This window comes from Ammodytes marinus, assembly GCF_949987685.1.
Source record: "Ammodytes marinus genome assembly, chromosome: 13".
Classification (NCBI taxonomy): domain Eukaryota; kingdom Metazoa; phylum Chordata; class Actinopteri; order Uranoscopiformes; family Ammodytidae; genus Ammodytes; species Ammodytes marinus.
Window position 1 is genome coordinate 24,258,710 of NC_137217.1, and position 12,939 is coordinate 24,271,648.

At 39.8% G+C, this 12,939-nt stretch overlaps 1 protein-coding gene across 1 annotated transcript in view; it reads left to right on the forward strand.

Moving 5' to 3' along the window:
* Window positions 1–1,480: 1,480 nt before the first annotated feature.
* The window catches only part of grik3 (glutamate ionotropic receptor kainate type subunit 3), a gene marked incomplete at both ends in the record, with an annotated part of 95,546 nt that continues 84,087 nt past the window's right edge, over window positions 1,481–12,939 (forward strand). Inside the window, one exon of the mRNA XM_080040141.1 lies at window positions 1,481–1,595. Within this exon, the coding sequence (XP_079896267.1) occupies window positions 1,481–1,595 (115 nt within the window). The remainder of the gene's footprint in view (window positions 1,596–12,939) is intronic.

Consider the following 12,939-nt stretch of genomic DNA (forward strand, 5'->3'; position numbering starts at 1 on the left):
AACATTTTGGATCTTTAAAGAGTAACAAATGAATTCCCAGAGGCTGCAGCTTTCATCTTTCAAAGTTAATTTCAGCCTTTTGATGATGCTAGAAGTTTAACTAATATGTTTTAGGCTAAATTCAAAATACACTCACTGCAATCTGTACCATAAACAGGTGATTCTATACTTTGATAATACCAGCTTTCGCTCCTCCGTTGCAGTGGTGAGACACTTTCCCTTTGAGACTGTATGTAACCTGCAGCTGGTATTTGACGGCTCTTTGCAAGGAATGAAAAATGTAAAGCCAGATAGGCCCCAAGCAGTTGCACTGGTTTAATGTTCTCATTGATACAGAGAGAATGTCTCAAATAAAGCGATAAGAAAACCTGCTTTGTCAATGGCCCGATCCGCAACTGACACTTATTTCCCTCATGCATAAAATTCATCCTATTTAAAATACTGTAGACAGCCGCTGGTTTTCAATCTTCTTCTTTTTTCTTGAGCAATTTCCATCTCAGTGCCGTAAATACAAATAAAAAATCTGCAACTCTTACATTCCTGGGAAAACAAAACACACAATCCTGAATCTCATTCAGAAATTGGCGGTCACATAATAGTGTGCATACAACAAGTGGAAAAGTAGAGACCCGGGCGTTATTCGGATCCCTCTCACCTCCATAAAACACTTCTTGGACATAGTTGACAAGTATGCGTAACGACGCGTGCCTCTAGTGGCACCGTGGAAGGAGGTTCTTCAGACGCACGCAGATGCACCGCTCTCTGCACTACCTTCCCGTCCAGCTCAAACTAGAAGGTTTTTTTTAAAATGCACACTGTGTAACAAAGAACCTTTTTGAACAGATTTGGACGCTCTTCTTTAACCAGCCTTGTGATCTCACCGTGCGCAACTGGAGAGGAGCGTCGCGGAGCAGCTTTTCCACCTTCACAAAGTACCTCTGTGTCATCCGAACAGTTTTCAGGGACTGGAGTAATTGGACTGCAACAAACATTTTTCTGAATGTCTGAAGTGCGTTGCAATAGCTCAGCACCCATCGTGTGAAGGGTTTTCTCTCTTTGTCTTTCGGACGACAGAATCGTTCGAGGCGACCCAAAGTTCCGCAGGCGCAGCTCTCCTCTTCCACAGCAGTACGGGAGTCAGGCTCGGCTGTTGCCGTGGCACTTGCCAGTAGACAGATAGCATCGGTAGGAGGGGATACAGACACTCCTGCAGGCTAATTGTAACAGCCTGTGTTCGCAGGTGTATCACTGATCCGCCTGTGTAGGCTACTTGACTGTGGGGCTTCATCCTTATCGCAACGCTCGCCGAGTAAAAAAAAAAAGAAAGAAAAAAATCCTCAGAGAATGTTGCACCAAGTACAATGAGCGCAAAATTGTCGCAGACCCCAAATTCCATATATGCTCCGTTGAATTCAGTTCTGATGAGCAATTTTGAGCCGTCTTTGGAATTTTAAAAAGTGGATCCCGCGACTTTACAACCATGCGAAACACTTGGCTGTCTCCCCGGAGTGCGATTTGGGAATACTGGACATCGCTGATTGTATGTCTCTTTTGGATTCAGTACTGTTACGGGATGCCTCATGTTATTCGTATAGGTAAGTTGTCCGCCTTTACATTCAAACACACACGTTTTTACTATAACCTTGAAAGTTATTCAGCTCGTTTCAGTGCGAGTCTACATCCGTGCGTTCACAGCAGCAGCGGTTAGTTTTTGGAGTACACGAGTAGCAGTCCTTTTATTTACCCGCTCGACTGATTTGTGTTTTTCTTTTTGTAACGAAGGGCAACCGGCAATCAACAAGCAATTGGGGGCATTATTGCAGACGGTTGCCTAAAATTAAGGATGCCTTTTTTTCCACTCAGAGACCATGCAATTAAATAGTGTGGGTTAGTGTGACCTCTTTGCACTCTGCTTTATCAGTTCCATTCTCTGCAGCCAGCATGTTGAGTCACCAGCTAAATTAAGGCTCATTGCCATGCCTTCTGGTTCTGGACGTAAGCTTTAGCCTTTGAGAACAATCTATACAGTTTTAAATGAGGAAAATTCACCATCAGAAAGTTTAAAACAACGTTTCACTACTATCCAAGGGAGATGAATACATATAATATATTATATTATCCCATCTTTTCACTGCAAACAAAACAAAATATTCAATAATAGTTTTCATCTGTTTAAAGTTGCCCTGCACAGTTAAACCCTGAGTCGTTCTTCCTGATCCTTCACATTTGTGAAACACAAAAAGGAAAAGCACGGTTTGTGATGGCATTGTCTTTTTCTAATCACTCACTGAGTAACATTGGGAGAATTGTCATTCGGAGGCTTGGGATGCGATGAAACATTTTTCACCGCCAAGAAACTGGGACAGACTGAAGATCAATACGGTTTTTGTCATGAGGCAAATCGTTTTTGACATTTGGCGGAGTGCCATGCAAGACAATTACTCAAAATGGCAATGGCCCCACATTAACATACCACTACAACAGCCAGAGTACAGCGAGTGAGAGCTTCTTAATGGCATGGAGCTATTTGTCTTGGAGCTATAACTGATGGGTGAATGTGTCAGAATTGCATTTTCTACATTCCAGCACTGGATGTGTGTGTGTGTGTGTGACATATCTTAAAATCACCAATGTCAACAGATTTTCTAAAACACAATTCCTGTCAAGCGCTATATTGTGGTGAAAAGCAACATTCATTTAAATTAAAGTTACCCGACTTTAAAAGAATAAGGTAAAGATAGATTATATAGCTCTATAACCTAAGTGATTGCTACCAAACCGCCTGTGTATTTAATACACATTTTACAAGATCTAACAGAAACACTAAAAAATAAAGTCTAAGACAGCAGAATAATGTTCAGGGCTGAGCATTATCCGACAGGCCCAGGATGTCCCTGTGATTGACTGCTGCTCTCTTAAGAGCCATGACTTTGCTGACATTGCTGTGTGTGGACTTTGGTGATGTCTCAGACACAGCATAAATCTTCTTACTGATCTGAATTAATATCGTTTGGTCTCTTTTTTTTTTTTTTTTTCTTTTTTTTACTGTGGCAGCAGCTCAAATGAAGACCTGAAATAGACTTGACAGGCTTTGTTTTGTAAAAATGTCAAAGTGCTGAGACAAATTTACCTTGAAATTTGCCACAGTTGCACAATTGCTTTTTATAGATTCTATCAGCTTGTAGTGTGGGAGAATTTTTTTTTTTCCTTTTTTTTGTGTGTGTGTTCCTGAGATTGTATTTTGACAAGCTGGGAAGAGGGACATGTAAGAGATGGCTGCTGAATTTGCTTCAATGTCAAAAGAAAAGAAACACAATAATTCAAAAGGCCTATGCCTTGATCCTATCTTTTGAAGCTGAGTGTTTGTGTACCACGGCCATGTGTGTATACATTCAGTTTTCCACTTAAAACAGAGCCCTTTGTGAAATATGTAATATATGTAATAATATGCCATATTATTTAACTCACAAAATATCAGTGCATCGCCTTTAATAGCAGAAAAGCCTTAGTGTGCCTAAAACATGTAATCTGTGTATATGCATTATTGCAGATGCAGAGACACATTCTCTGTGAGAGGGCGTTAGTATTCACAGTCTGGTGATTCTTTTAGGGATGAGCACTTTTTTGAGTGGGTGTGTGTTGTCGACATTTCTTCCCCCATGTTTTTGTGATGTGGTACTTGGTGTGCAAGTGTGTGCGCTGTGTCGGTGACATCCTGCAAAAACCAACAGAGGGCTCTCTTATAGTCGGTGTACGGTGGCCAACGTCTTTCCTCAGCACTGGTTACCAACACAAACAGACCAGTGAAAATCACCCGAGGTGGGCGTTGGTATTTGAGCGCGGCGCTCTCTGTCTGTGCTGTGTCTGCTTTCGGTTAGGTGGCCTGTGTGTTTCTTCAAGTATACCATCTGGGTAATGGTGGGTATCCAAGGTAGAGTTGTTGCCATTGATTTTAGTGCTTTTGCAGTGCATTGCTCTAAATTGAGGCCAGATGGTCGCTCCGTCTCATTCTGCAGCTTATATTTGTTGAAGGGAATAAAAGACTACTCCTCCTGTATTTGTCCTTTTACACGCTGTGCTTTCCTAATCAGTTTTTTCCCCCCTAACATGTTTTGCAACTTCTCATCTCGTCTAGGAACCATTCAATCTGATAGTGTCGTTATAATAAAGACAAATATGCCGGAGGATGTCGCTGTGATTTTTCTCTCGGAAGATACCATGCGTCCGTCTGTAGATTATTTCGTATGTTTGCCAACATGGAAATAGGAAGCATTTTAGAGCATACTACATAGTATACTGCATATTTCATTGTTGCTCTTTCTTCTGTACCCCCAGTGAGCAGCATTCCATCTGCAATTTTCATTAATGTCTTTAGATGCATTGCTTTATTTTACTATAAATAGGGATTGCCCAATTTGTTCATTTAATCAGATGAAAACCTATTCATATTGTTCGTGTATATGTCATCATTTATTGTTAATGCAGACAGTAATGGCAGATTATTGTACGTTGTCTTTTTCATTGTTTGGATTGATGAAAATAATTCATCATTTGTTGTCTCTTATCCATCGCAGTGAGGTTATTCACTGCCTGACAGGGATTTATTGAATAATCAATTACTTTACCTACCTAATACTTAAAGCACTTAATCAGTGCCAGTTAATCAATCTCCCTCATGATTTCTTGCTGATTTCATTTCCTTAGCTCCCTGCTCAGCCTGTACATGTAGAACACCTGGTCACAAGCATTTTACATTTTACGTCCTCAGCCGTGACTGTGACTTTAATTATTATGTTTGAAAGAGCCTGAACTCACAGCACTTGAAGCTGTATGCAGTCTGACCACTCATAAGCCCCAGTGGGATAAAATCGAGTTTGTGGTCACCACTTTGGTTGAGGTCTGTAAACACAGAGCCACTTCAGAGGGTTTTCCTTTATCCCTTCACCAGCAGCCCAGAGTGACTGAGAAGTTTTCATGTGATTAGCTCTTCTAGCGAGCCGGAGAGTGCATTCTGCACTCGCATGCTTCCAAAGAGCCTCCTCGCCGGGGTTCGTGCAAATGTCTCATCTTAAATGACTCAGACATATTTCAAGAGACTGCAAAAAAGCTGTAATGGTACTATGCAATTCTGCTTTTAAACAAAGTCAGACCCTAAAATCAGATTTTCTGTATTGAGGATTACCCACAGGAGGATGGTAAAGCCTGGCAAAGAGAGTGAAGAGGACGGTGTTTGGCGACCAACAGGAACAACCAGGAGATGTTGCATTAAAAGTTGTATCAAATTAAGATGGCCATCAGTTGCCGAGTGCAAATGAATATTTCATTTTCATCTAAATTTAATCTCTCCCCAGACAGAGAGAGGAAGCAGCCTGCTGGTGGAGGCGTGGGGCCGGGGAGTTGTCGTGGTGAATATGAACAAAGGCTGGTAGAGGTCACAGATGAATTGGATACAGGAAGAAGCGTCTTTGATGTGTAATTCCATTATGTGTTAGAGAAAAGCAGAGTTTGAAGGGGGAGGAATACAGCAGTTGTTATACCTGCGCTAACACACTCCTCTTCATCCACTTGTATAAACATGGACCGATAAATGAACTGTAAAATAAATAACTCAGGCCTATTTTCTGCTGTGCTACACTCAGGCATCTGTGTTTTAGCTTCCACACACCACACACAAACACTCGGACACACACTATATTAAATCATATTCCATCAACAACATTTTCGAAAACATATGTCAGGTCTCACTGGGCCTCTTGTGCGCAATCCAATTCCATTCTCTCTGTCGGCACACTCGCGGCACGTCATTAGCTTCAATCTCGCTGATGAGAAACGGCAGATGTTCGTTTTGTTGAGCAGAGGCCTCGTTCTATGAACGCGCTTTCTTCCGTACTCGCCTGTGATCCTGTTTAGACACATCAGAAAGGAATATTCTACTTCCACAAACAAATGTGCTCTGGGCGCGCTATAGTCTGTCTTTTTCTGAACCGCAGAGCCTGTTTTTGAGTCAAGTCAGCAAAAGCCAGTCACCATGTATTAAATGGACTGTTTGAGTCAAAGTGTATTTAATAAATAGTGTTTTTATGTCTGAGACCAGGTGCAATAATGCTGGGAAATGTGCTCGTAAAGTGTCTGATCACGAACACTAACAAGATTTAACTGCGTCAAAGAAGTGCAGGTACTTAGCTCCTTGTTCAGTCACACATAATAATGATCATCCAATAATCCAAGGCACTAGGGGCTAATAGAGCGGATCTACCAACCAGTACGATAATCCTGTGACACAGCAGGGCCCTATCTAGTCCCAACTAGCTTAGCCTAGCCGCTGCTAACACACCAGATGGTGTTTTCATATCATACTACAAAGTGAGTCCTCACAGTGAAAGGTCTGTTGCAAGCAGATGCTTCTTACGCCTATTGAAATAAATAAGGTGCTTAGTTCCTTGTGGTTATACTTTTTCATTCAAGAAAGTGAAGAAACCACTTGATGGTAGAAACTTTATGGTAGATATTATTTTGCAGGCATTTCATTGGTTGTCATTTGTAGGTGACAGGTAAAGGCCATCGAGAGATTAAAAGACCAAAATAAAAGTCCCAAAATAAATTCTAAAAGAGACAGGAGATCTTAAGACCTGAAACACTTGAATGTTTTGGAATTTCGGCGAAAACCGGACTTTAAACATCCTCACACAACTTTAACGTACAAACGTCCATCAGAAACCACAGCTTGATTGATTTGGTCCACAATCTGCCTGAGCCCCCCTTGCAGGCCCCTCAGGGACTCAATGTCATTATAGCGGCATGTTGGATTTGACAGACTTTTGAAATTCATGGCATGTCAATGTTGGCTATTTCCCTGTGAATGTTTCTGTACCAAGGCAATGCATCACATTTCAAGCTCAAGCCATTTATCTTTATTATGTGCCCTTGTCCTTTGCATTTGACTCTCCCATCTCAGCTCTCCTCAAGGCACTGCTGGAAAAAAATCCCATAACATCAAAACTCTTTGAGAAGAGAGCTTGATAATGGGGCATATCGCTCTCAGGGTCACGCTAGCAATATAAAGTGGATAATTAGAATGATCTTGTTGGATGTAATTTTGTGATTATTATTTCACATTGCAGCATGGGGGGAGGAGGTGCAATTTGTATTCACTATTTTAAAGATATTTTTTGGGCATTTTTATGCTTTATTGATAGTGCAGAGAGACAGAGGTGAAATGGGGCAGAGAGGAGAGTGACATGCAGAGAACGACCGCGGGTGGGAATCGAACCCGGGTCTGCTGCTGGGCCCGGCCCGGGAGGGGGACGCCTTACCAACTGAGCTAAAGGCGCCCCCTTTGTATTCACTTTTTACAGGAACATTGTTTATGTTGGCAAACTGCACGCGCACACACACCATAGTCGCACAAAGCTCTGCAGCTAAAGGGAGAAAGACTAGGCGAGCGTGGTTACTTAGGCTAGGGGATTTTTATTTAGCTTGTTAATTGGCTCAAACCTTTTGATCCCAATTTTAAAACCCGCCTCGATGCAATGCTGGCGCCTTTTGTGTGTTGCCTCAAGCCAGATAAAACTAAGCTTCATTTCTGTGCCTTTCGAACCTGGCATTCAGTAGAGGAGTTTATGCTTTGCCATCCCTCCCTGTGTTAGCTTATTTCTTATCTATTCCCAGACGCTCTGTGTAAACCTGGTCACCTCCGACACCTCAGTTACATGTTATTACGGGCATTCATTACAATAACAGGACCTTTTCTTCTCACCGCTTTAAAGGAATCAGGGATTGACAGTGGTGGTATCAGCTTTAAAGCACAGGTTTAAATCCTATTTAACTTGGTCTATGGACAATGAATGGAGGTTGACACTGTTTCATTCTGCCCTTTTAATCAAGCTCTCATTGTTATAAATGTCAGGTCTTGGTTGTGTGATTCCCTCAAATTGCTGTAGGGAGATGTGTGTGCATGAGCGCATGCTTTGGAGAGAGAGAGAGAGAGTGAGAGAGAAAAAGAAAGAAAGGAAGTGTGAGTATGTGCATGACAAGGGAATGTATAAGGGGAACTGGCGTAGAATCCCTGGAGCGTAGGGGTAGAGCAGGAGTTACTAATCAACTGTGAGAGAGTATGCTAGAAAAGAGTCACCCTGTATTTTCCCCCCGGAAAGGGAGAGAAGGAACAGATAAGACAAAGCGCCTTCAGGGACAAAATCACAACATCGAACAGCTATCACCAAAAATATCAGGGGGGAAACGGAGATATTTCCCTCCACATTCTGCCACACAAATACCCCCACCCCCTTCCTTCTCATCCCATCAGTAAGAAATGTGAGGACAACCGCGGGAAGTGCATAAGTCTTGGGGGTTACCTCTCTAGCCCCTGTGCTCGTCCCTCCACTGATGGATAGCCAGGAGGTTGGAAGCCAAAGTCAATTTAGTTAACACAGCCAACAACCAGAAGATTCCAGTCGGCAATCGCGCTGTGTGCAGGCAAGACAATCTGGGATGGTCTCCTGTGTCAGTAAATGTTTTACTGGCTGCCGATCTACTGTCCAGGTTGCTCCCGGAGAGCAGTGTGGTTAACCGCAAAACACTCCCCTGTGACTCATCTGCAAACAGCTTGTCTGCATGTGACCAGCTATAGATATATGGAACAAGATTATCATTGACAAGGAGGGAAAGAAGAGGGCAGACCGTAGATAGTATGAGGCTGGAAGTACATTCTAATGAAGCTATTGGTGATGCTGGTATGAATTAAAGGCATTTAATGTAAAGCTGACGAGGGTAGTTACTAACTGTCCTGCAGGTTTTCGTCCTTTTAGATGAGGTTGGAGTATTAGAGATGGCTGTCATAGTAACCAAGGCTCAAGTACCGTAGTTGGCAAACTATAATGTGATCGATGAAGATTATAGCGTGTGATTAGACTATCATCTGAGCAGCCTTTTTTTTCCTTTTCTTTTTTTTTCTGTCAAATCAATTTTCTATCACAGAAAGTTAATGAAAAATTAGGCTTCTGATTGTTTTGTTCCTAAATCGTGTTTACCAGTCTCAAGTGCTTCTGCTTCTTCACTGTCAGCCTCAAGTGGTTTTCCTCCCTCTTTCAGTGATCAGTCTTGTGTGTTGTGATTTTTTACAATGTCACTGCACCCACCTTAACACTTAGTTGAATTGGTTTTAAAAGTGTATTTTTCTTAGAAATGTAATAGCTCACAACTTGTCATTTTAATGTCTTTAACCATGAATTAGATTGTTTATTTATACAATGGTAAGTCTTAACAATGTGATTTAGTGTTTTGTTTCTACATGCATTAACCTTCATCCTACCAACTGGGGTCATTTTGACCCCAGAGGTGTTTTATTCAATCATTTCAATTATTTCTTCATGACTATTGTTATTGTTTCTGATTATTTTCTAATTTCTGCTTTTTAAAAATACAAATTTATTGGGGTCATTTTGAACCCAGTCAATTCTACCTATATTTTTAATACATATATGTATTTATTGAGTTTATCTTCGCCATAGTTTTTAATTTAAAGTATCTACACATCATCAGGGAGAGTAGGGGAACTCTCTCAATGTGAAGTTGACAGAAAGCAGAGAAAATCTAAAACCCTGATATTTCCATAAAAAATAATATTTCCTTTTTTGCATTGAGCCTCAACTTTAACTCTCCTAAAATGATTATACTATGTTGTTTTTATCTCAGATGACTGTATCTACATATCTTGTGATGTTTGAAGGAAGACAAATAATGTTTTATTTTTCTTAAATGGTGGTTTCTTCCAGTATGTTTTGCTTGGGGTCTCTAGTGACCCTGTCTGTAGTCCATTTATTTAAAATGTGTTACTAATAAATAATGAATAGCTTAATTGCTTTTCACCACAAGTGCAAATAATACCATTAAATGTGGCTGGGCCCAAGTAATATGCAATCAGCAAGTACAGTATGATCTGGTTTGATGAAAAGGATCAACTGAAGAAATGCTGCAATAATCATATGCAAATATCATGAGACATCTGCTGTGTACTATACAGTAAACATTATTTTCATTGACAAAGCAAAATATGCTTGCCCTTCTTGCCTGCCATTTTCATCATTAAACATATATCATCGGGGCATTAAAAAGCATATATAAATATCTCTCTACAGTATTTTTGACATGCAGAATATTTAACACCTGTATCAGTATACTGCAGCTGAGGTTGTGAGTATTTGCTAAACCTGCATCATCTATTGTATTTTATTTTATTTTATCAAAACAAGAATGTAAAGCAAAGTCTGCTGTGAGTCCAAACAAGAATAAGAGCTCTTCCATGTAATTATAGGTCTAGACTTAAACATCTACGACAACAATTCTGAGAGCAACACATAACTGTCAATACTCTAAATGTCTTTAAAGGTCAATAATAAATGTCATGTGTATGGAAGGGTAAACACAGTTTCAATGATGGTAAATGAGGACAACTATAACTATCATGGGGCCATTAAACCTACCGACTTACATGTCTGCAAATTCCTACACAAAAAACAGTACCCACAATTTATTCTCTACTTTTCATTTAAATTAAACAAACTAAATTGCTGCTCGTTTGGACATATTTTCCATTTACACAAAGGAGCTGTTGTTAGTTTGATTGGTACTTGGAGAAATTTATAACCATTCGAACACTGACCACATTTAAAATAATTGGCATCACACTGGCATCACAGAATTAATGCTCAGTTAATGTCCTGCTCAGCCTCCCTCTGTACTGTTCACATATGGATTGCCTGTCTGCCAGAGGGATAATTACTTCAATTGTGGTTAGGACCATTCCTACTGTAGTGAGAACAGAGGCTACAATACACAGCATAAACTTAATGAAACAATTTAAAATTGTGCTAAACTGATATGTCACTGAATCGATCAATCTGTGAAAATACTTTTTTTTAACTAAGTAAAACAGTTGATTGCTACAGTGACAGTTAATACGTCATTGACTGTGCATCTTAAAACTGACTTTATCTTGCTATACCATGCACATTTATCTTGTAATTTTATATATGAAATAGAAGAAAAAAATAAAGATATGAAAATATTAAGTAATTGATCATCAAACATAAAATAAATTGGCAATGGGTTTAATCAATTCATCTTCTGTATTCATTTTAAAGCTTTTACATAAACATTCCCCTAGTTCTAACTGATGGTGAATCGATATTTTAGGAATTTTGAGCTGTTACAGTTTTTTTCGATTGCTAAACCACAGTGGGCACAACTGGAACGACAAGTGCACAACTCTAACTACACTATGCACAGCAGCGGTTCATTTGGACCAAACTCTAGCTCGTTTTTCATTGATTAAACACAATTTTCAAATCTCATGGCTTAACCACAGCCTGCACAACACTGTGGATTTCCAGCCCTTTTTTTCAAACACTAACACACTACTGCCACAACTGTAAACCACACATTCAAAACAGAATGAGCGCATTTCAAACACTGCAGATTGCAATTTCAACTGAAACACTAAGATGTCTTGTTTTAGACTTGTTAGTGAACATATACAGTATAAAGGGAAAGCTCAAAAATATATATTTTTTGGGAAATGGACCAATGAAGACAGGTTGTTGGAGGGAGAAGAGTGGCAGTGAGAGTGTGGATGTGTGGAGGAAGACATAGAGCTGTAATGTCTGATGAAATACAGTAAGGGCTACACTGATATACCCTGTTGTGAATCATGGTCTCTCATTGAGAGAGGCAGGGTTGAGAGTGCAACCCAATCTGCAAAAATCTAAAGTTGCATCTGTAATACGGAGTTTCCAGCAAACAAACAGCTTAGAGTTCTTTCCTTACAGTAAATGACAACATTACAGGATAGATTTCTGTATTACAATTATAGAATATTTACACAGATAAATACTACATTTGGAAATGTTTTCAATAAAATATACAAAATGTGTATCTATTGAAGCAAACTTCAGATTTAAATTTATTTTTGTTTTCCTTAAAAAAACTGGTATGTTATAAAATAAACAATTTCATGTGAAATAATTTCACCCTTTCATCAAAGAAAATATTATGTAATATGTGTGAAATAACTCAAATTATTCAAACTGTAAAGATTAAAAGTTTGTAATTTGTGTATTGGGGTTTGATGCTAGTGTTTGTACTCAGAGCATATTCTGAGTGACAGTGTGTGTTATCTCAGTGAGGACAATTCATAGTGTTTGCTGCACTGAGCCTATTTTGCAGGTGAAGTGAACTGTTCAGCTCCAATGACTGTTGGTAGTGCAGACTGTAGTTAGAGTTTTGCACATTGAGCTACAGTTGTGCCCACTGTGGTTTAGTGATCGAAAAAAACTGTAATAGGATCAAATACGTTATTTTAAGGTATCAGCTTGGGATTTATGAAATTGTAACGGCATTTTTCACTATTTTGACATTTTATAGACCAAATGGATAATTGAGAAAATTAATGCCACATTAATCGTGATGAAATAATCATTAGTTGTAGCTAAAATTAATCAACATGTTAATAAATGGTAACTCTTTGACTTGCAATTGTGCTCAGTTTGATACAGAATCCAGCACAAAGATCAGCAGGAATTCCATGCAGGATTTACAGACTGTAATGATGGCCGTAGCTCAAGCCCAGACAGATCAGAGACCTCATATGCTTTGTCAATATGTGGCCTAGGCATCTGAGGACAGTGCAAGACAACAGGATGAGCCTGGTTTGTGTGCATTTGTGCTTTTCTGGAGGCTAGTAGTGTAGGGAGACTCTCCAGCCACTTTCAAACTTAAAACAGAGGACAGGAAGAGGTACTGGTATTACCTTCAATTAAGTGCTGGGTTGCATCTGTGAAGCACTATCAAGCTGCTGGGTTGTCAGCGTTTGGTCTGCTTATTAATTATTTTTTGTTTCACATTATATCATGGTGATTGATAAGAAGACACCTACTTCCCCAT